The 22,913-nt window shown below is 47.2% G+C and overlaps 2 protein-coding genes across 2 annotated transcripts in view; one reads left to right on the top strand and one right to left on the bottom strand.

Moving 5' to 3' along the window:
* LOC140389020 (uncharacterized) overlaps positions 1–4,159 on the bottom strand; it is a 278,261-nt gene extending 274,102 nt beyond the window's left edge. The window contains exons 1-3 of the mRNA XM_072473187.1: positions 4,008–4,159; positions 3,279–3,389; positions 3,111–3,153 (exon numbers count right to left, since the gene is read on the bottom strand). Of these exons, the coding sequence (XP_072329288.1) occupies positions 3,111–3,153; positions 3,279–3,331 (96 nt within the window). The 5' untranslated portion in view covers positions 3,332–3,389; positions 4,008–4,159. The remainder of the gene's footprint in view (positions 1–3,110; positions 3,154–3,278; positions 3,390–4,007) is intronic.
* A 133-nt stretch (positions 4,160–4,292) lies between these two features.
* Positions 4,293–22,913, top strand: part of LOC140389655 (uncharacterized) — a 152,087-nt gene continuing 133,466 nt past the window's right edge. The window contains exon 1 of the mRNA XM_072473984.1: positions 4,293–4,496. Within this exon, the coding sequence (XP_072330085.1) occupies positions 4,413–4,496 (84 nt within the window). The 5' untranslated portion in view covers positions 4,293–4,412. The remainder of the gene's footprint in view (positions 4,497–22,913) is intronic.

Genomic DNA, 22,913 nt, shown 5'->3' with positions numbered 1-22,913 from the left:
GCAACGATACATGTGGTCCCTTCATCCAAATCATTGATATAGATTGTAAATAATTAAGATTGCAGCATTGTGGCACTCCATTCACTATGGGCACGAGTCTCCCAAAAGAATTCTGAGTTGATTTGTGACGGCTTTTTCAGGGAGTTTCCTGCTGGATCTGCCAGCGAGTTCCCCAGCGCTATTCAATGACACCTAGTCACGTTCTTGGACCCTGGGGAGTTTCTCACTGGTTTAGACAATACTTAGGGCACGATCATCCCAAAAAGGAACAAAGTCCCCGAGCGAGTGCATTTAGCCACATGTTTCCCGGCACTCCCTGTGCCGAGAAAAACATAGCTATTCAATGCAACTTGCTTTGAATAAGGGGCCTAAACGGGGAATGCTTGGCTGATGCCGCAACTAGCCCTGTTTTTTTACAATGGGAAGCTCTGCTTGCCGGTGCTCCCCATTGTAGTGAGAGATTGGGATGCCATTTTTAAATGGAGTCCCATTTTCCGAGGCTCCCAAAGGAATCCCCCCACCTCCAATGCAACATGGGAGGGTCCCACAGCCCACCGCAACACTCACGCCAGGCAACCCCGGCCTGATAGCATGCATGCAAAATATGCCAGTGTGCCATCTTGGAAGTGACAACTTGCCACCCTGCCAGGCTGACACTGCCAGGGTACCCAGGTGGCACCAGCAGTGCCAGGCACCACCCTGCCCAAAGAGCATGCAGCTGGAAGGCTCTGATCCCCTTGGAGACCCCCACGAGTGCCGTTCCGTCTGGTCGCCATTTGTGGACAGGATTCCCTTTGCAACGTCTCACGAGATTGCGCTGAAATGCCCGAGATGTGGAGAGCCTGGTGGATCCGGAGAGCGGGGTCTCCCGGCTTTCTCTGGCCACGTTGCACCACAGCGAGCTGCTTCCCCGGTGCAGTGTGGCCGGAAGATCAAGGCCTTAGAATTTGTTTTAGCACTGTGGAGCTGAACTCAGAGATCAGGCCGCCTATTTGAAAGGGTGCCCCGATCTCTAAGTGAGCTTGTGAATCCCACACACACCCCAACCATGGGCAATGTAACCCCATGCACACACCTGGGCCCCACCCCACACCAACCAAGTGAGGACATCCCACAATGTGGTTCCTGGGTGCTTCCCTCTTTAGACCCCCAAGCCCCCTTACAGTGCCCTCTCCCTTCCAAGACACCCCTCCCCCGCCCCATCACCCTCCCCAACCTCCCAGAGGCTCCTACTTACATTTCATGCACACTCCCACCATTCAACCCTCCCCCCTCCATGCTCCTTTTGTGGGCATGGCCCCCCTTGGCCCCTGGCAGTGCCACCCTTGCATCTGGGTACCCTTACATTGACACCCTGACACCCAGGCAGTGCTCCAGCCAGCTTGGCAGTGCACCTGGGCACCTTGTCAGTGCCAGGATGGCAGTGCCAAGGTGCCCACATTCCCTGACCACCCAGTGGTCTCGGCCCAGGAGACCCCCTCCCCCCGGGTGCTGTTCTGTCTGGTCCACGTTTGTGTGGATCAGCACTGATCTGGCCCAACTGCAGCCTCCTTGGGGAGGCCGGTGTATCCTGGGTGAGTAGGTCTTAAGTATGTTTAATGGACTTGGATGAATCCCGCAAGTTGCGCAGGCTGCCAGGATGGCCGGAAGAGGGCTCTCTCAGGATTCACCGACCGCGTGGTGCTCTCACTCGAGTGCAACACAGCTGGAGAATCACGCCCTATATCTTGCCACCTGAAAGTGACCCATTTATACCCACTCTTGTTTCCTGTAAGAGTGAATTATTAGGTACCACTCTGGAGTTGCCTGATAAGATGGCAGATTATCACCTATGGTACTCCACTCTGGACTTTCTGTCAGGGTTTACTCCCTTAGCCATCTTTTCTCACATGATATCCACAGAGCAGCAGGACTATTTACCCACAGTTGGAGGTCCAGTTTGTGGGCACCAACGCAGAGGTACAGGGCCTCAGGCCTGTATGCCATGTGCCTGGGGACCAGGTGAATTTTACATGAATCACTGAATTTCGGCTTTAGTGCATCATGAAAATTCTGCAGAAGTCCTAAGTACAGGTATATAGAACTCGATGCAAACCCTGAGTACATCTATGAAGCAACTTTGAGAAACTTTGCAGAATTTCTAATAACAAATGTGGGCCATCTATAGAAACAATTCTTATGAGCTGAAGCGAGATGACTTGCCAAGAGCATGGTTAGAATGTGTTACATCTTCCTTAAACTTGCATTTCATCTCCACATTCATATTGAGTGTTCAACATTATTCTGTGACTATCAACTTGCACAATAATACGGCAACATGTTAGAGATTTTACCAATATTGAGTTCCGACAACTTGTCAGCCAGGAGTAAAAATAACAATAACTTGCATTTATATAGCCTTTAAACATAGTGAAATTGCACCAAGACGCTTCACAGGGGTATTATGAAATCAGGTTTGATACCTTCCATTTAAAACGATTCGGAGAATTGACCAAAATTGTGGTCAAAGAGATAGGTTTTAAGTGGCAAGATCCCAGGGAGGGAATTCCAGAATTTAAGCAGCTGAAGGCGCGACTACGAGATGGGCCGAATGGCCTACCTCTGCTCCCCAATGGTTGGAAATTTCAGCCTGAGACCACAGTTGGAGGTGTGCAGAGATGTCAGACTGGTCGGGTTGGAAGAGATTAGGAAGACAGGGAGAGGTGAGACCAGAGGAGGGGGTTTGAAAACGAGAATGAGAATTTTAAAAAGCAGGTTTCCAGGAAAGGGAAGCCAGTGGAGGCCTGATGGATGAATTGGGGGGGGGGGGGGGGGCTCGGTGCAAGGTAGGTGGATAAGGGCAGCAGAGTTTTGGATGAGCACATATTTAGATTTAACACCCAGATTATTTGGTTTCACTTTCTGACAAGGTTGAATTTGGAAAAAATAACAAAGAACAAAAGGCTCATTTTAAGAGGGCGAATTGCAAATCAGATTAGACCTGTTTGAAATACTTTACACGGGGTGTGATTTAGTCTCAAATCGGACTAATTCATCATCTCAACTCCGTTATATTTTTTCACACATGACCTGGAGTACGGATTGTTTATCTTTGTAGGCTGTCCACTTACCGCGTGAGCTCCCCAGAGCAAGGAGAATTGGAGCAACAGCAACCTGGTCAGTCGAGGAAGGGAGGGAGGAAAAAAATAAATAATTGGAATTAGTGACTAGTCCATTTGCTAAACCCTGTCGAATAGGAGCCGGTGTCAAATGGTTTTGGTGTGTAAGAAAGAACCTACCAAAGGCTGAAGGGGACAATCGGGACGGGACATCTGAATCCGCTTGGCGCCATTCGCGCGAGTTCCAATAAACCTGGGCGATGAAGACTCTCTTTGGGGTTTCCCCGGCACCTTTAAAAGAAATAGAGGCTTTTTTTAAAAAAAAATAACAAAAGGTGATTCACATCCCAACAAAAACAAACAGTCCGCAGAATGCAGCATAAAGTTATGGCGCGGAAAGTAAATCCCAGAGTTTGAAACTCTTCTGGAAGAAAGATCTCCCTGCTCACGATTTCAGAATAAGTGCAGACGTTTCCCGTAAAAAAGGAACAAAAACAAACTTGCAGGCGAAGATCTACCGAATTTTGACAGGAATGTTGTGTGTGTGTGTGTGTGGTTGGGAGGGGGGTGACTTGACAACAAGGAAAGCTGTTAAAAATTGCACGCGAGAGTGTGTGTGTGGGGTGTGGAATAAATATACTTCCCAAAAGGGTGGGTGGAGCAGATGGAATATTAACATTCAGCTGGGAATTGGATACACATTTTTTTGGGGGGGGGGGGGGTGCATGGTTACAGAGAAAAGGTTGAATTAACAGTCAGGATAGGCCGAATGGTCCCCCTTTGCACTCTGGTTCTCTCTCGCTCTGCTGCTGACAGGTTGTCAGTGTCCAGTTACTGGGTGGCGAGCAGCGACAGGTGGAATAAACCCTGATTGGAGTGCTGCGACCTGGCCTTACCGAGGACACTTACCGGATCTGGCGGTGATGCGGGTTAGTCCAGCGAGCGCAGCTCACCGCTCAGTACCATTCCCGGGCATTATTCTCCATCTGGAATTCTGCAAACGGGAAGCGGCCGGAGGCAAAGGACTTGATCCGAGCGCTTGGACGTGGTGGGGGGGGGGGTGGATGCCGCGACAAGAGGAGGGGTCGGTCCCCTTTTTCTACCTGAAGACCACCGCCGCTCACTGACTCTGCCAGCCTGCGAGAGAGGGAGGTCGCCCCGTCGCTTGTGCCCTTCGCCGGTTAATGAAATCAGGTCGGTTATCCGGACCTGAGGCGGGAGGCGGAGCCCCCGGGGCGGTCATGAGGCGTGGCCCGAGGCGACGCTCAAGACTCAGTTCAGTCCTCAACACCAGGGGAAACGAATGTGGCGAGAATGGCTCTCCGCAGAATGCCCAGCCCGGTGCCAAGTCTCAGGCATGTCTTCCTGATGCTGTGCATCGTAACCCTGGCAGAGGCGGTGAGTGCCTGTTTGTCCTTATCCAGCAATGCTGTGGAGGTTGGTTTTAATAACGGGGAGAGGGGGGGGGGGGGGGGGGGGATTAAATTGGTTACCAAATCACGACGGGGAAACCAGTATCGCCGCCCGTAAAGCCTGTGACCTCTAACAGGAAAATCTGACATCTTTTGCCGTTGACTGCCCGAGACAACTACATGTGGATCAGGAGAGGATCGTCACTTTCTAACAGCTGCTGTATTGCGCAGGGTACTTTTAAAGTTTTACTTATTCATTCTTGGCATCGTGGTGGCGAACTGCCTTCTGCCCTTGTGGTGTCGGTACACCCGCAGCGCTGTTGGCTGAGTGGGTGGGTGGGGAAGTAGCGGAATTGTTGAGGCAGCGAGGATGTACGAACAGTGGTCCAGCTCCAACTCAGCATGATGTGGGACTTGGAGGGAAACCTGGAAGGTGGTGATGTTCCCATCAATCTGTTGATCTTGTCCTTCTAGATGGCGGGCAGTGCTGCGGAGGAAGTCTTAGCGAGTTGCTGCAGCACGGTAGCACAGTGGTTAGCACAGTTGCTTCATAGCTGCAGGGTCCCAGGTTCGATTCCCGGCTTGGGTCACTGTCTGTGCGGAGTCTGCACGTTCTCCCCGTGTCTGCGTGGGTTTCCACCGGGTGCTCCGGTTTCCTCCCACAGTCCAAAAATGTGCAGGTTAGGTGGATTGGCCATGCTAAATTGCCCTTAGTGTCCAAAAAGGATTAGGTTGGGTTACTGGGATAGGGTGGAGCCGTAGGCTTGGGTGGGGTGCTCTTTCCAAGGGACGGTGCAGACTCGATGGGCCAAATGGCCTCCTTCTGCGCTGTAAGTTCTATGATTTGTCCCAGTGGTGGAGGGAGTGAATGCTTAAGGGGGTGCCGAGCAATGGGATTGATTTGTCCTGAATGGTGCCACGTTTCTTGATTGCTGTTGGAGCTGCACCCAACAAGGCAAGTTGGGGGTATTACATCTGTAGATGTTGGGTTGGCATTGTGGGGAGTCAGGAAGTACGGCACGCACTGCACGATATTCAGTCTCATCTGATTTTGTAGCCACAGTATTCATGTGGCTGGTCCTCTGAAGTTTCTGGTCAATGGTGACACCCAGGATGTTGATGGTGGGAGATTTGATGATGGTAACACCATTGAATGCCGAGGAGAGGTAAATAGACTCATTGTTGTTGAAGAGGTCATTGCCTGGCACTTTGTGGCGCAAATGTTACTTTTCACTTCTTAGCCCAAGACTGGATGTCATTCAGTTCCTGCTGCTTGTGGACATTGCCTGCTTTCGTTCCGGAGAAATTGTGACGGGAATGAAACACTGTGCAGTCATCAGCAAGCATTCCAACTTCTGACCTGAAGGGAAGGCCGCTGATGATGTAGCTGACAACGGTTGAACCTGGGACACTGCCCTGAGGAACTCTGGAGGTACATCCCAAGACTGAGATTATTGGCCTCTGACAACCACAACCACAACCATTCTGCTAATTATAAGCTTTCCCCCTAATCTCTAATTACTTCAATTTTACTCTCATGCCCCACATAGTCAAATTCTGCATTGGTGTCAAAGGCCATCCTCACCTCTTAAATTCAGCTCTTATTGAACAAAGGTTGCAATGAGGTCTGACAAGTCTCAAACCGAGCATCAGTGAGCAGGTTATTCACGAGTAAGTGCCACTTGAGAATGCTGTCAGTAGCATCTTCCTTTGCATTGGTGAAGATAAAGAGTAGGCTGATGGGGTGATAGTTGGCAGGGTTAGATTTATCCTGTCTTTTGTGGAAAGGGCATGCCTGGGCAATATTCCACTTTCTCAGTTAAATGTCAATGTACTGGAACAGTTTAGCTAAAGATACAGCTAGCTCTGGAGGGCAGTTCATCAGTGTTACAGCCGGGATGTGGTTGAGACCCATAGCCTTTTCTATATTTTGTGCAATCAGTCACTTTTTGATATTGCATGGAATGAATCGGATTGGCTGAAAACTGATATGTGTGATAGTGTGAACCTCAGGAGGAGGCCAAGATGGATCATCTACTCAGTATTTCTGATTGAAGATGGTTCGGGAACTTTCAGGCTTGCCTATTGTGCTCATGTGTTGGGCTCTGCCATCGTTGAGAAAGGGGATGTTTGTGGAGCCCCGTCCTCCCATTACTTGTTTCATTGTCTTCATCATTCGCAACTGGATGACAGGAGTACAAACCTTTGGTCTGTTGGTTGTGGGATTATTTAGCTCAGTTCACAGCATGCTGCTTCTGCTCTCTGGCATGCATATACAGCTACAGTATCTCAAACCCAGCTGTCTGAAAACCAGTGATGAATAAAAGCCAGATATTTTTAAGCGGCCATGCAAGAATTTCCAGTGTTATTTGAAGAGCAAAATAACTTAAGACAGCTTGTTGGGCTAAGTGTTGTGTTGGCCAGGTGCAACACCGACTCGCCATCGCCTTTGTGCACCTGACTTTTCCTGCGCAAAGAGTGTTCCAAATGGCCTTTGACCCAACTTGAACTGGACTGAACCGCCAGACCCATAAACCAGCAATATCCAAAATCTGGCATGGACCCACTCCTGAGGTTTCTAATATTGAGACACTATACCTATCATCTTGTGTGGTTTCACCAGGTTGGCAACAAAGCACCTAATTTTCAGGTATGTCTATCGTTGCTCTTCTACACTTCTCACTGAACCAAGATTGGTTGCCTGGCTTGTTGGTAATGGTGGAGTGAGCTTATGCCAGGCATGACGTTACAGGTGGTAAATACTATTCTGTTGTTGCTAATGGCACACAATCCATCATGATTCTCCAATTTTGCAGTTCTAGATCTAAACCTCTCCCAATTAGAACAGTAGTGGTGACACACAAAAAATAGAAGGTGCTCTCTGTGTGCAGACAAGATGTTGTCTCCACACTATCAACTTCTTGGGGATTACCATTGACCAAAAACAGAACTGGACTAGACACATAAATACTGTGGCTACCAGAGCAAATCAAAGGCTAGGAATCCTGCGGCAGGTAACTCACCTCCAGACTCCCCAACGCCTGTCCACTATCTACAAGACACAAGTCAGGAGTGTAATGGAATGCACCCCACTTGCCTGGATGAATGCAGGTCCAACAACACTCAAGAAGCTCAACACCATTTAGGACAAAACAGCCTGCTTGATTGCTCCCCCTTCTACAAACATTCACTCCCTCCACCACCGTGCACAGTAGCAGCCGCGTCTACCATCTATAAGACACACTGCAGGAACTCAATAGGGCTCCTTAGACAGCATCTACCAAATCCACAACCACTACCATGTTGAAGGACAGCAGATACTTAGGAACCCAACACTTGGAAGTTCCCTTTCAAGTCACTCACTATCCTGACTTGGGAATATACTGCCATTCCTTTACCGTCGCTTGGCCATATTCCTGACATTCCCTCCCTAACAGCACGGTGGGTCTACCTACACCTCAGGGACTGCAGCGGCTCAAGAAGACAGCTCACCACCACCTTCTGAAGGGCACAGTAAGAAGTCTTACACCAGGTTCTAGTCCCTAGTTGCTTCTGAAGGGCAACTAGGGATGGGTAACATGCTGGCCTAGCCAGGGACACCCACATCCTACAAATGATTTTTCTTTTTAAAGGGCTGTGTGGTGGTCAGTCCCACCAATAATGCCTTGGGCAAGTTCATCTGCAACAGGTACATCAATGAAAGTGGGATTAAGTAGGATTTTGCTTCCTGTTGGTTCTTTCGCCATCCCCCAAAATTCTGTCTGCAGGTTTGTCCTTCAAGACTTGGCCAGTCTAGTCAGTAGTGGTACTAACCAAATCACTGCTGGCGATAGACATTGAGGGCGCGATTCTCCGCTCCCGCGACTAAGTGCCGACGCCGTCGTGAACGCCGTTGAGGTTCACGAGGGCGCAAAATGGCCCCGATCTCAATCGATTCAGGGCCCGAAAATGGGCTAGGATCGGGGCCGCGAGAAACTCGGGGGGCGTGTCGCTAAAGCAGCGTCGTCAGCGCACGCCGGGCATTGGCGCCGCATAAAAGTGGCGCTGCGTCATCCGCCGCCTATCTGGCATCGCATGCGCGGTTGCCGTCCTCCCCGAGGCCGCCCCGCAAGAAAATGTCGGATGGATCTTGCGGGATGCGGAGGAAAGGAGGTTCTCCTTCAGAGAGGCCGGCACGTCGATCGGTGGGCACCGATCGCGGGCCAGACCCCTTTTGAGTGCAACCCCGGTGAAAGAACCCTCCTCGCCCCCACACAGATGGCGCCGGAGGGAAGCCATCGTTTTGGGCAGGCCGCTCGGCCCATCTGGGCTGGAGAATAGCGGGTGTAGCGGAGAATCACCATTTTGGGTGTCCCGGGCGATTCTCCGGCCTGCGCCGCGCAGAACTTGATGGGACCGTTCTCGCCGCTTGGGTGCATCGCGGGAGGGCGTCGGACCGGCGTCGCGGGGAAAATGGCGTGCCAGGGGATTCTCCCAATCGGCGCGGGAGCGGAGAATCACGCCCATTGAATCCCCCACCTAGAGTACATTGTGTGCCCTTATTTGCGCACATTAAATGTTGTGTTTGTGTACTTGGAGTTGGTGTTTATATGTTAGTTGGGTGTGTATCTGTGTACAGGGTGGAATTGATGTGTGTGTGTGTATGATGTTAATATTTGTAGTGCTTTGGCTGGTACCAGTGCATTGAATGGCATGAGTGTGTGTGTATGTGTGTTTGTGAATGTGAGTGTGAGTGTCTGTGTGTTTGTGAGTGTGTATTTGTGTCAGTCTTTGTGAGTGTGTATTTGTGTAAGTGTTTGTGACTGTGTGTGCATGAAGTTGGTTAGTTGAATGAGCACCTGTGTGGGATGATAAATGTGTGTGAGTGTTTATGAGTGTGTGTGTTTGTGGGTGGGTGTTTGTGAGTGAGCCTGAGTGTGTGAGTGTTTAAGTTTGAGTGTGTGTTTGTGTGAGTGAGTGTGTTTGTGAGTGTATGTGTGTGTTTGAGTATGTGTGTGTGCATGAAGTTGGTTAGTTGAATGAGTCCCTGTGCGGGATGGTAAATGTGTGTGTGGGGGTGCAGAGGATTTTGCATGTCAACATGCTGTGCTTTAAGACGGGCGAGGAGCTGTGTGCGACTGGTTCCGGTACCTTAATAATGCCCATGCACAGGGCAGTTGTCACTTCCAGTTCCGAGTGGATTAAACCCCAGAGCCGACGGGAATAAAGGTTTTGTCTCCCAGCACACAGCGAGCAACCTTGCTCTCGAGTGGGATATGTGGTGTCGATAGCAAATAAATACCATGGCTGGCTCTCAGCTCAGCCCTCACTTATTTTAGGAGATTTATTTGCAGCTAGTTATTTTTATGCGCTTCAGGCAACTTGGGGAAGACAAGAGAGAGGGGAGGGGGGGTTAAATACAGGACTGATGTGACTTTACTGATGTCCATCTGCTGGGAACCGGGATTGGCCTGAATTCCGAGAGGACACAAACAAGTGTCAAACTGCTTGTCCGATATTGTAGTCGCCACTTCCGAGATTAACACCACGGCTGCGTTCCTGCAGCAAGTTCACTCGTTCGCTGTGTTTTTGGCAGGCTCGGGGATGTTTAAATTAAGGGCCAGTAATATCCGCTCAGCTGTTTTTCTGTTTATTTTGGTCTGTCAGGATCCTGTGTGCCAGAGTCAACAGCCCCCACCAGTGGTTTGGTGCCACAAGCGAAATTGTTCCTGGTTTCAGACCGATTGACAGACATCCACCCCACCACCGCTGGCAGTCCAAGGGTAGAACAGCGCCCATGAACTGCACAAACAGACCAGACTGGGATGTAACTATGAGTCCACGAAGCTGGCCAGTAATGCTGCCTGGCTGGTGTTTATCTCCATCTCCCTGCACTGTAACAATGTGAGGGAGCAGGCGACACAGACTCAGACTGAGATGAGGAGCAATTTCTTCACTCAGGGAGCGGCGAATCTTTGGAATCCTCTACCCCAGAGAGCCCCGGAAGTTCAATCCTTGAGCGTGTTCAAGACAGAAGTCGACAAATTTCTGGATGCTCGTGGAATAATAACGTGGAGCAGGAGTAGGCCATCTGGCCCCTCGAGCCTGCTCCGCCATTCAATGAGATCATGGCTGATCTTTTCGGCCCGAACACCATAACCCTTAATCCCTTTATTCTTCAAAAAACTATCTATCTTTATCTTAAAAACATTTAATGAAGGAGCCTCAACTGCTTCACTGGGCAAGGAATTCCATAGATTCATAACCCTTTGGGTGAAGAAGTTCCTCCTAAACTCAGTCCTAAATCTACTTCCCCTTATTTTGAGGCTATGCCCCCTAGTTCTGCTTTCACCTGCCAGTGGAAACAACCTCCCCGCATCTATCCAATCTATTCCCTTCATAATTTTATATGTTTCTATAAGATCCAACCTCATCCTTCTAAATTCCAATGAGTACAGTCCCAGTCTACTCAACCTCTCCTCGTAATCCAACCCCTTCAGCTCTGGGATTAACCTAGTGAATCTCCTCTGCACACCCTCCAGCGCCAGTACGTCCTTTCTCAGGTAAGGAGACCAAACCTGAACACAATACTCCAGGTGTGGCCTCACTAACACCTTATACAATTGCAGCTTAACCTCCCTAGTCTTAAACTCAATCCCTCCAGCAATGAAGGACAAATTTCCATTTGCCTTCTTAATCACCTGTTGCACCTGTAAACCAACTTTTTGCGACTCATGCACTAGCACACCCAGGTCTCTCTGCACAGCAGCATGTTTTAATATTTTATCATTTATATAATAATCCCTTTTGCTGTTATTCCTATCAAAATGGATAACCTCACATTTGTCAACATTGTATTCCATCTGCCAGACCCTAGCCCATTCACTTAACCTATCCAAATCCCTCTGCAGACCTCCGGTATCCTTTGTACTTTTTGCTTTAAATCAATTGACAAGGGGGATAGGGTTGTCAAAGTAGCGTGGAGGGAGATAATCAGCCATGATCTGAATCCAAGGTTTTCAAACTTTTTCCCCCGGGACCCACTTTTGCCAACTGGCCGACCTTCAGGACACACACTGGCTGACCTACGGGACCATAATGGCCAACCTTCGCGACCCATGCCAGCCAACCTTCGTGACCCACGCCGACCGACCTTCGCAGCCCGCCATTATTCCTTACCAATAATGCGATGGGTGACCCTGCTTGATCCTCACGATCTCACTTGCTTTGTCATTCAATGTTGCATATCTGCTCAGGACTTCAGCTGATGATTTAAGTTCTCGCTGCATCCTTTGAAAAATGGAGGTTTGTCCTCCAAATCGCTATGAAGTTTTGAAGGTTTTAATTCCATTTACCAGTACTTCCCTGCATATAGCACATGGGCTTTGCATTCTGATTTCCATTGGCACAATTAACAAAGCAGCCGCCTTAAGAAACCATGGGCTGAGTTCTCCAATACTGGGGCTATGTCTCCACGCCAGTGTGGGAACTGTGCCGTTTTGCGCCAGAAAAACTGGCGCAAAACGGCCACCAATTCCCCATTTTGCTGGGGGGCTAGCATGCCGGCAGCATGGAGCACCCGGCTCTAGCTGCCGATACGCTTCTGAGAATTACCAGGTCCGTGGCCGCAGATGTGCACAGCGGCGGCCTGCAGTGGCCGTGCCGTCACACATGTGGCGGCGGCCGCTCATGGACCTGGCCCGCGAAATAGTGGCCCCCCTTCGGCCGGCTCTCGAGCCCCGGACCAACCCCTCTAACAGTGCCCCCAACCCCTGAATATTGTCCCCCCCCCTGCCCGCGGATCGGCCCTCCCCCAACTGTGGCAGCGCTGGACTGAGTCCACAGCCACCACACCGAGTTCCCGACGGGTGAGACCACATGTGTCCCACGCCATCGGGAACTCAGCCGGCCGGGCATGGAGCATCGGGAGCGGGCCTCAAGCATAGTCCTGAGGCCGTCGATACGTGGTGCAGCGTACTTCTGCTACATCCAGCTGAGCGAGCATGCATGTGCGGCATGGCTGGCATTTTTGAAAGCCGGTTGCAGCCAGCATTTTTAAAAGCTGGTCGCGGCTGTTGGGCACTTCTTTCCACGATCGGGAACACACCTACCGATCGCTCCGGGACCCTCCTGACACCCGCCCACCACCCACCCGACACCTGCCCACCACCCACCCATGGTCCGTGACCCTGAGTTTAAAAATGACGGGTTTAAATGAATGGCAGAGCATGCTCAATGGGCCGATTGGTGTGCTCCTGCTCCTCTGTTCCAAGCTTGCCATTGACGAGAAGAGACTACTTTGGAAAAGGTGGGTTTCAGGATTGCATTATTGTGCCGTTTTAACTTTTCAAATAATAGAAAAGTAATTTCACCAACAGTTGGAGACTCATGTGCTTGTGCTTAATGTTCATGTAGCCTAGGAACAGCAGCTTAAAGCTTCATATATACTGAAGTTATACTGTTGTTTCATAGGGTTCCAGCCAAACAGTGAAACTATACTCACCTACTGACCCCTACCCACTTGATTGCCTGTAAAAGCAGGGCTCGCTGCCAATATTGTCTGTTCCTCCATCACCATTTACGTTAATAACAGGAGGGCTTTAACATTGTGTCCAGGGTCCCAATTGAGCCACCAGCACTTTGCAATCCAACTTTAACATGGTGCTACATTTAGAACCAAACAGGCCGAGTCCACGGATACAAATGTATCTCGGATGGGATCAAATCAGGTGCCCTGGCCAGTGTTCAGTTAAATTGACTTGAATAGGGGCAGCACGGTGGCACAGTGGTAGCACTGCAGTCTCACGGCGCTGAGGTCCCAGGTTCGATCCCGGCTCTGAGTCACTGTCCGTGTGCAGTTTGCACATTCTCCCCGTGTTTGCGTGGGTTTCGCCCCCACAATCCAAAAGATGTGCAGTGTAGGTGGATTGAACACGCTAAATTGCCCCTTAATTAGAAAAAATGAATTGGGTACTCTAAATTTATAAAGAAAAAATAAACTAAAAAAAAAAATTGACTTGAATAAATCTGAATATCAAGCAGGGTGTACATACAGGTTCCTGATGCAAATTTGTACACCTACATCTTCCAGGCAGTCACACTTTGCTTTGCTCTAGAGCCAAGTTGGGTTTTGATTCCAGATTTGCAGTAAAGCAGTACCACTTCATAACATCACTAAACTTTCAGAATATTGGCATCCTAATAATTCTTGGGAATCAAGTGGGTGAGTATAGTTTTACTGTTTGGCTGGAACCCTATGAATTGACAGTGGCCGTTTTCTGACTACGTTTCTGTACACATTCCCAATGCCTATACAGCTCAGTATAATTGCCAAAGAATGATTAGGATGAGAATTTAAGTTTTCTTTAAAATAGACTTTCCAGAGGAAAGTTAAACAACTTTGTTTTTCTGCGTCCCCAGCCAATTTGCTCCATTGACTTCTGACTGTAAGATTACTATCCTCTGTAAAAGGAATAGTAGCTTGTGGCAGATCAGTGTAGTCCAGGACTGAATAACTGGGCCGTTAATTAACTTTGCTACATACTGCATTATAGATAACACCGTCATGCAGTTGCCACAAGGCAGGCAGTTTATTAGCATCAAAAGCTGTGGTTGCTGGAAATCTGAAACATAACCAGAAATTGTTGGAAATACTCAGAAAGTCAAGCATCAATCAGGGAGAGAAAAAATAATTAACCGTTTTGGATTGCCACCCTCCTGTCCTCACATTCAAAATGTTAACCTATATTTTCCCTTTTCAGATACTGATGGGCATTCTGTGATTCTGTGTATTTCCAGCTTTTACAGGAGTTTTTCCGACCCCCTTGTCTCTTGATTCAGAGCGTGGGTTTGAAAATTTAAAGTTGAATTTCCACCACCATGTCCTTTCCTCCTTTGCATTTGATGTCATGTGCCTTTTCTGAGGTGGTTCTGTTCTGAAAGTGTCTGTTCTCTCTCATCAGCTGATATTCTGCTCTGCTCCTTCAATATTGGCTATTCAAACTTTTTGATTCATCCACTTCCTCCGTATCCACAATGGGCCTGTGCCCAGAGAGGCATCCTTAACATTAGATGCAGACGTAATCATCTGTGAAAATGTGAACATAATTATAGAATTTTAACTTTTCACGGGTTATCTGTGAAACTCCATTTTAATTAATACCAGATAAGATTTTGAACTCTATTTCTCTTCAAATTTATGGAATGTAGACATGACACTGAACATTTCAAATGTGTCACAATGACATAATTTACAACAAGTAACCCATGTTACATTCATCTGATAGCTGAGTGATCAATAACATGGTATCATGCAGGTATTATAAAATTTGTTAGCTGTCTGAATTCCTTCATTGTATGATGAGGGTTACAAAAACAAGCATGGATGGAGAATTAGTCAATGGACAGAATGCAAAGGGGAGGAATAAACGGGCCATTTTCAGGTTAGTAGGCTGCAACTAGTGGGATACCACAAGGAATCAGTGCTTGGGCCTTACCTATTTACAATTTATATCAATGATTTAGATTAGAGGGCTGAATGTAAGATATCCAAGTGTGGTGATGATACAAAGATAGGAGGGAAAGTAATCTGAAAGGAAGCTACAAAGGGGCTGCAAATAAATATCAACCGGTTCAGCGGGTAGGCAGGAATATGACAGATGGAATATATCTACTCTGGTAGGTAAAATAGAAAAGCAGAATATGGTGAGAGCCTGGGAAATGTTGGTATTCATTGAATCACAGAAAGTTAATGTGGAAATACAGCAAGCCACAAGAAAAGCTTAAAGGAATCTGTAATGCAGGGGTATTGGAGTGTAAGAGTAAATAAGTCTTACTGCAATTATAGAAGGCCCTGGTGAAATCACACCTACAGTACTGTGTATTACTTTGATCTCCTTACCTAAGGAAGGATATCAATACCTTGGAGGAAATGCAACAAAGGTTTACTACAATGATTCCCGGGATGACAGGTCTATCCTATGAGGGGATTATAAAAGATTAGAGATTTAGATCTCTAAAGTTTGGAAAAATGAGAGGTGGCCTCATTGAAACGTTTAAAATTCTTAAGGGGTTTGACAGGCTAGATGCTGAGAAAATGTTTAATCTGGCTGGGGAATCTAGAACGAAGAGTCACAATCTCATAATAAAGGGTCAAACATTTAGGACTGAGATGAACAAATGTTTCTTCACTCAAAGGGTTGTGCATCTTTGGAATTTTTTACCCCAGAGAACTGTGGATGCTGCATTGTTGAATATATTCAAGAGAGAGGTCGAAAAACTTTTGATATCAAGAAAATCAAGGGATGTTGAAAAAGTACAGGAAGGTGGAGTTGAGCAGAAGAATAGCTATGATCTTCGTGACTAGTGGAGCAGGCTCAAGGGTCTACAATGTTATACGTTTTAGTTACCGTTGTATGAAGAGTCAAAAGTCCTGTTCCTTTTCACCAAACACCATTTATTTCACTTCCACAGCCTCTGCACAAAACTCTAACAACACACCACCTGACCCAAGGGCCACCTGAAGCCCCTTTACATATCAGTGTCAATCATTGGATACTTAACATAAATGAGACAACTAATTGCAATGTCTCTTAATGCATTACTTAACTCTTAACCCATTACTTAACATACAATGCCCACTCCAGCTCATGTTTCTTATATCCTAATTTCTGAGCACCAAGGGTCCTGTGCTAAGTCAACCAAATTCTCCAATTTTGGAAATGTATCAATCAAGACTCCTGTACTGTTATACATCATGGTATTTAACACATTCAGATATCAACCACATATTCCTTTATCAGTCAGCTGAAAATAAAGTCAACTTGGTAGACTATCGATGTCTCTGCACAGCATTCTGCTTGAAAATGATGTCCATTGTCCGCTTATGTCTACATTCTAAGAAGAGTTCAATATCTTGGGAGGTAATCTTTTGTAAAAAATCAGACACTGCACAATACACAATTTGCATGTTCATATCGACATAGGTGATGCTTTTGACATACAACATAATGGCTGAGTTATTCAACAAAGGCTCATGATACAGTTTGAGGAGGAAAAGGAGGAAAACAGCTCCTATGATCCTCTTCAAATGAAGAGGAGGGGATGGTATATTTCAGCATTGACAATCAATATTGAAGGGCTATAACAGAGCCCAGGAAGAAAAGCAAAGATAACCACAATGTTAGCATCTTCCAAAGAGCTACCTAACATAAGGACAAGAAGATCGAAAAAGACATGAAGGGACGCATCAGATTCAGGAATCATGATTTATTTCAGAACCTTTTCCTCACAACACACCTTGGGTTTATTCTAACTCGCAGTGAATGTATGGGGCGATGGTGGCATTGTGGTACTGTCACTGGACCAGTAACCCAGAGGCCCAAGCTAATGCTTCGAGGACAGGGGTTCAAATCCCACCAGGACAGCTGGTGGAATTTTAACTCAATAAATAAATCTGGAATATAAAGCAAGTCTCAGTAATTGTGATACAGCCAGCATCATTAGCAATGGGCAACAACTGCCTTGTCAGTGATGCCTGCATCACTGAAAAGAATAAAGAAAACAAGTGCAAATATGCTGTTGTGTTGATGACCAGTTATATACACTGTTCAATTTATTTTCTGTTGGTGTCAAATTCCCACTGCCCTGTAGAGTGTGGGAGAAGTTATATCATATATTAATGAGAATCATTGGAATAAAGAGGGTTTGGGGCTGTTAAATATTGGCCTTTTAATCATTATCCTTACCTCAATGATAGTATTCTTGTTTCTGGGTCAGAAACTTGAATGGCCCCACTAAAGGACTTGAGCATATGATTTACGTTACAGTACAGAGGAAATTCTGGACCATCAGAGGTTGTTGCCTTGAGTGTAAACAGGCCCGTGTCCTCTCAGTTGCACATAAATTGTTCTGTGTTAAGAGTCAAAGAGTAGAGGAGTTCCTGCAGTGACCTTGCCGATCTTTATCCCTCAACCAACACTGCAAAAATAGATTATTTGGAGATTATCTCTGTGCTGCCTGTGCAAGCATCCTGCACAGGGCTGCTATATAGGTGCAATTACTTTGGGCAGGATTTAACAAGAAAAAACAGTCCCATTTTGGACTCCTGCAGCACCGAGAATGACCCCGCTATCAAAAGGGGCTCTGGGTGGGAATCTCGGGTCCGCCTGCTGCGTGTTTCTCGGCCATGCACCATTCATTGCCGGCGGTAGAATTGAATCGCAATGACCCAAGAATTCCGGCCTCCATTTTTTTCTGACCTTGGCGAGGAACGCCTGCCGAAGCCGCACTTACCTTCATTTCCTGCACATACAAGCTCAGCTTGTCAGTACAGGGAGCGATCGGGGCTCCATTTTTAAATGCCGCCCCCATCTCTCGACCCCCATCACAGCCTCCAGACCCCAATTTACTTGTTAGGAGGTCCTCAAGCCCCCCTCACACTACCTCATAAAGGGCAACCCCGGGCCCAATCCCCATCACAAGCAACCGGCACACCTTGGCAGTGCCAAACTGGCACTTCCTGGGTGGCAGTGCCATGGTGCCAGTGCCAAGATGCCCAAGTGGCAGCAGGAGTGCCAGGGTACCACCCTTCCCCGAGCCTGACAATGCAGGGGACCTCCAGTAGACTGGGAGATCCCCCCTGAGCTGCCGTTTGGACCAGTGCTAAGCAGCGCCATGGCAAGGTCTCCCAGGCACCGTTGTTCAATCCCTGGCCTTTTGAGACTCTGGTGCAGACATATTTAAGTGAGGCTAACTGCTCACTTAACTATGCAAATCTGGATACTACCCAGTGAGGGCAAGAGAATGGCAAGCTAGACATCGAAAAATACTTCATTTGGCTATAAAGCACGGTAAGGTGTCCAGTGATCTTGAAGAGTGCCAGAAAGTGTTTATTTTCTTTATTTTTCATAAATTTTATTCTAACATTTTACATTATCATGTCAATTCAGGGTATACTCAAAGAAAGCTTAACATGCACCATAGTGATTTAAGAACAGAGTGACTTCAATGTAGAACGCTGTTTTAACCAAGTTTAACTGCAGTTCTGTATCTTCTGGTAACTTTGTCTGCTGTCATATTGGACTGAAAATGTAGGGGTTAAAAATTACTCAGAGTTTTGTTTTTGAAAGGTCAGCTGATATGCTTGCATAAAGTATGAAAATCTGCCTTCCCAGTACACTATTATAACAATAGAAGATTGTAAACTCTTCAACACTGGCCAGTTATACACCTGACCCCCAGGGAATTTCTGGTTGTGAGGTGTCGCACAATTTAAATTAAAAGGATGGACATATGCGCCAATAGTGATAAAACTGGATTAGCCATTGTGTATGGTTACAATCATTGTTACAGGAATGCTCCACATAATTTGTTGAACTTCTGCAAGTTCCGTCAAAGCATAGATACTTTCAACAGTCTACCGTTCCATCCCCCGACGCACTTTGGAAAATCAGACCACAAGACGGTGCTCCTTCACCCGGCATACAAGTAGAAACTTAAGCGGGAGAATCCGGCTAAGAAGGGAGTGCAGTGCTGGTCCGAGGAAACAGAAGAGCTCCTACGTGACTGCTTGGAGACAGTGGACTGTCCATATTTAAGAACTTAGCGATCAACCTAAATGAGTATGCCACCACCGTCACAGACTTCATCAGCAAATGTGTGGACGACTGCGTGCCAAAGAAATCAGTACCTACGTTCCCCAACCATGGCTTAATCAGGAGATTGGCTCCCTATTGAAGGACAGGTCTGATGCGTTCAAGTCAAGCGACCCTGACCTATACAAGAAATCCAGGTACAACCTCCGCAAAGCCATCCGGGATGCCAAGAGACAATATCAGACCAAGCTAGAGTCACAGACTAGCGTTACAGATTCTCGTCGGTTGTGGCAAGGCCTAAACAACATAACTGGCTACAAAGCGAAGCTGAGCAATATCTCCGGTAGCTGCGCACCCCTCCCCGATGAACTCAATGCATTTGATGCTGGGTTTGAGCAGGAAAGCATCAATCCGCTGTTGACTGCCCCAGCACCCTGGACACACCCATACCCACCGTCACAGCGTCCAAAGTCAGATCGGCCTTCCTAAAAGTGAACCCTCGGAAGACGACGGGTCTGGACGGGGTCCCTAGTCATGCACTCAGAGCATGCGTGGACCAGCTGGCAGATGTGTTTGCGGACATCTTCAACCTGTCCCTACTCCGCTCCGAGTTCCCCACCTGCTTCAAGAAGACCACCATCATACCAGTGCCAAAGAAGAACAAGGCAACATGCCTCAATGACTACTGTCTGGTGGCCCAGACATCAATCATAATGAAGTGCTTCAAGAGATTGGTCATGAAGCACATCAGCTCCATACTCCCAGGATGCCTAGATCCACTGCAATTTGCATACCACTGCAACCAGTCCACAGCAGACGCCATCTCCCTGGCCTTACACTAATCTGGAGCATATCGACACCAAGGACTCCTACACCAGACTCCTATTTATTGACTACAGCTCCGCCTTCAACACCATAATCCCAGCCAAGTTCATATCATAGCTCCAAAACCTAGGACTTGGCACCTCACTCTGCAACTGGATCCTCAACTTTCTGACCCATAGACCACAATCAGTAAGAATAAACAACAACAACTCCTCCATGATAGTCCTCAATATCGGGGCCCCACAAGGCTGCGTACATAGCCCCCTACTATATCGCTATACACTCACAACTGCATGGCAAAATTTGGTTCCACCTCCCTCTACAAGTTTGCTGATGACACGACCACAGAGGGTCGGATCTCGAACAACGACGAATCAGAATACAGGGTGGAGATTGAGAACCTAGTGGAGTGGTGTAATGACGACAATTTCTCCCACAATGTCAGGAAAACTAAAGAGCTGATCATTCACTACAGAAAGCAAGGTACTGTACACACTCCTGTCAGCATCAACGGGGCCGAGGTGGAGATGGTTAGCAGTTTCAAATTCCTGGTGTGCACATCACCAAAAATCTGTCCTGGTCCACCCACATCGCACTACCACCAAGAGAAAGTGCAACAGCGCCTATACTTCCTCAGGAAACTAAGACATGTCCACACTGACTCTTACCGACTTTTACAGGTGCACCATAGAAAGCATCCTATCTGGCTGCATCACAGCCTGGTATGGCAACTGCTCAGCCCAAGACCGCAAGAAACATCAGAGAGTCGTGAACACTGCCCAGTCCATCACATGAACCACCTCCCATCCATTGACTCTATCTACACCGCCTGCTGCCTTGGGAAAGCAGGCAGCATAATCATAGACCCCTCCCACCCGGCTTACTCACTCTTCCAACTTCTTCCATTGGGCAGGAGATACAAAAGTCTGAGAATACACACAAACAGACTGAAAAACAGCTTCTTCGCTGCTGTTACCAGACTCCTAAACAACCCTCTTATAGACTGACGTGATTAATACTACACTCCTGTGTGCTTCACCTGATGCCGGTTTCTAGGTATTTACATTGTGGACCTTGTGTTGCCCTATTATGTATTTTCTTTTCCTTTCATGTACCAAATGACCTGTTTGAGCTGCACGCAGAAAAATACTTTTCACTGTACCTCGGTACACGTGACAATAAACAAATCCAAATCCATCCAGTTGTCTGTTAAATAAACGCTTTGAAAATTATTTTCATTCACGGTTTTGAACAAAGCTAATTTATTTACACTGCAAAATAACTAGATTCATATTGCTTGCTAAGGTATAAAAGATTACAGGTTGACTAAAACTATGATACCAAATTCAGAGCTCCTGATAACAAACACGACTACTCAATATCCTGCCTAACAACCTATTCCCTAAGTAAAGAGTATCCCGTGATCCACGTGTATGCGCTTGATCGCCATCTGATGGTTGGATGTAGTAACAGTAAATTGTTAACCCTTCATTATTCTTACAATACACATATTATCACAGTAGTGATATCTCAAAGCAAGTGAAGTGAATAGTCCAACTTGCTTCCTCACTGCACTCCTTACACTGGTGGATGGTACCATCTCTCAACCGCTGAGAAACTTTAATGACAATTGAAACAGACTTATGTTGTATTTATTACTGTTTGAAACAAAGCATCTCCTGAAATAAAGCTGGACACCTATATTGTCAGCTGGAAGTTTCAGAGTCCTAAGCATGTGTAGCTGTTACAGAAGCCATGTTGAAGAAGCTTTGATGAGGCCAGAAGCTGCAAGTGGCGCAAAGTCACTTTCAGATATAATGAACACAATGAACATGCTTTTCAAATCTATTTCTGGGTTCAAATGCACAGAGCTTTCTCAGAATACTGTTTCTGTCTGGGGTACTGAGGGCTGAATTTTCCTCTGGGCATCAGGAACCCAATCGTTTAGGACTGAGATGAGGAGAAAATTCTTCACTCAAAGAACTTTGGAATTCTTTACCCCAGAGGATTGTGGATGCTCCATCATTGAATACATTTACCGCTGAGATGTTCATCAGCTAGGGGGAGGGGGAGGGGCAGGAAAGTGGAGTTGAAGCTGAGGTCCAGTCATATTGAATCTGTTCAAGCAGCCGCTTGATCCACTCTAGCTCTCATTTCTCAAGCTCCAATGTTTTTATGTGGGCTATTCCCAGGTTCTGAGTTCGCACACATCAGTAGTGGCTCGCTGGCTTAATTTTACAGGTGGCAGCCAATTATTAGGCCGCCTCCACGTTCACTGTTAAATTAACAGCGAACACATGGTTGTGAGAGGGCCAATCAAAGCAGCTGAAGGAAATGCCAGCCAGCTTTTACTCACTATGCATCATGTGATGTATAACCAGTCTGAGAGTTCAAACCTTTCCAGCTCCAGGTGTAAACTAGCTATGTCGATGAGAAAACACAGAAAAATTTAAAACAAAAGGGTAAGTCCCCAAGAACCATCCACACCTGGGGTGCCCCAAATAAAGATTTCAAGTCTGCCCACTGATCTGAAAAGTATATGGATACTATAAGACCTTTGCTTGTTTACTAGTTGTTTTAAACCCCTTTTGAAGACAACTGTAGACCTCTTGACCCCACCAAGAAACTGGCAGGTTGGCAGGGCCTGAAGAGAGGACATGGCCTGAATGGGCAGCGCATTTAGGGCAACCCATTGCGAGGGCCACAATGACCCGATGCCAACAATCTATGTTTAGTTGGGGGGGGGGGTTCATGACAGCAACATATGTTTGTTGCGGGGGGGCGGGGGGGTGGAACTTGATATCAATGAGGGAGGGGTCCCGATGTCTGGGGGAAGGGGGAATCTCTAATTTCACTTTTGAGTTTGAGATGCCCTTTAAAAATCGCATCCCAATCTATGTGAAGCCGGGCTTCCAGATGTGTTTAGGCCCAGGCCCTCACAATGACGGCACATAAAACACACCCCTTCACAAAACGGCAAAAGTGTGGGAAGATCTCGTTGGGAA

The sequence above is a fragment of the Scyliorhinus torazame genome, chromosome 14, assembly GCF_047496885.1.
Source record: "Scyliorhinus torazame isolate Kashiwa2021f chromosome 14, sScyTor2.1, whole genome shotgun sequence".
Lineage (NCBI taxonomy): Eukaryota > Metazoa > Chordata > Chondrichthyes > Carcharhiniformes > Scyliorhinidae > Scyliorhinus > Scyliorhinus torazame.
Note: the sequence above shows the minus strand (reverse complement) of the source record. Positions and strands in the feature narration are given on the sequence as shown.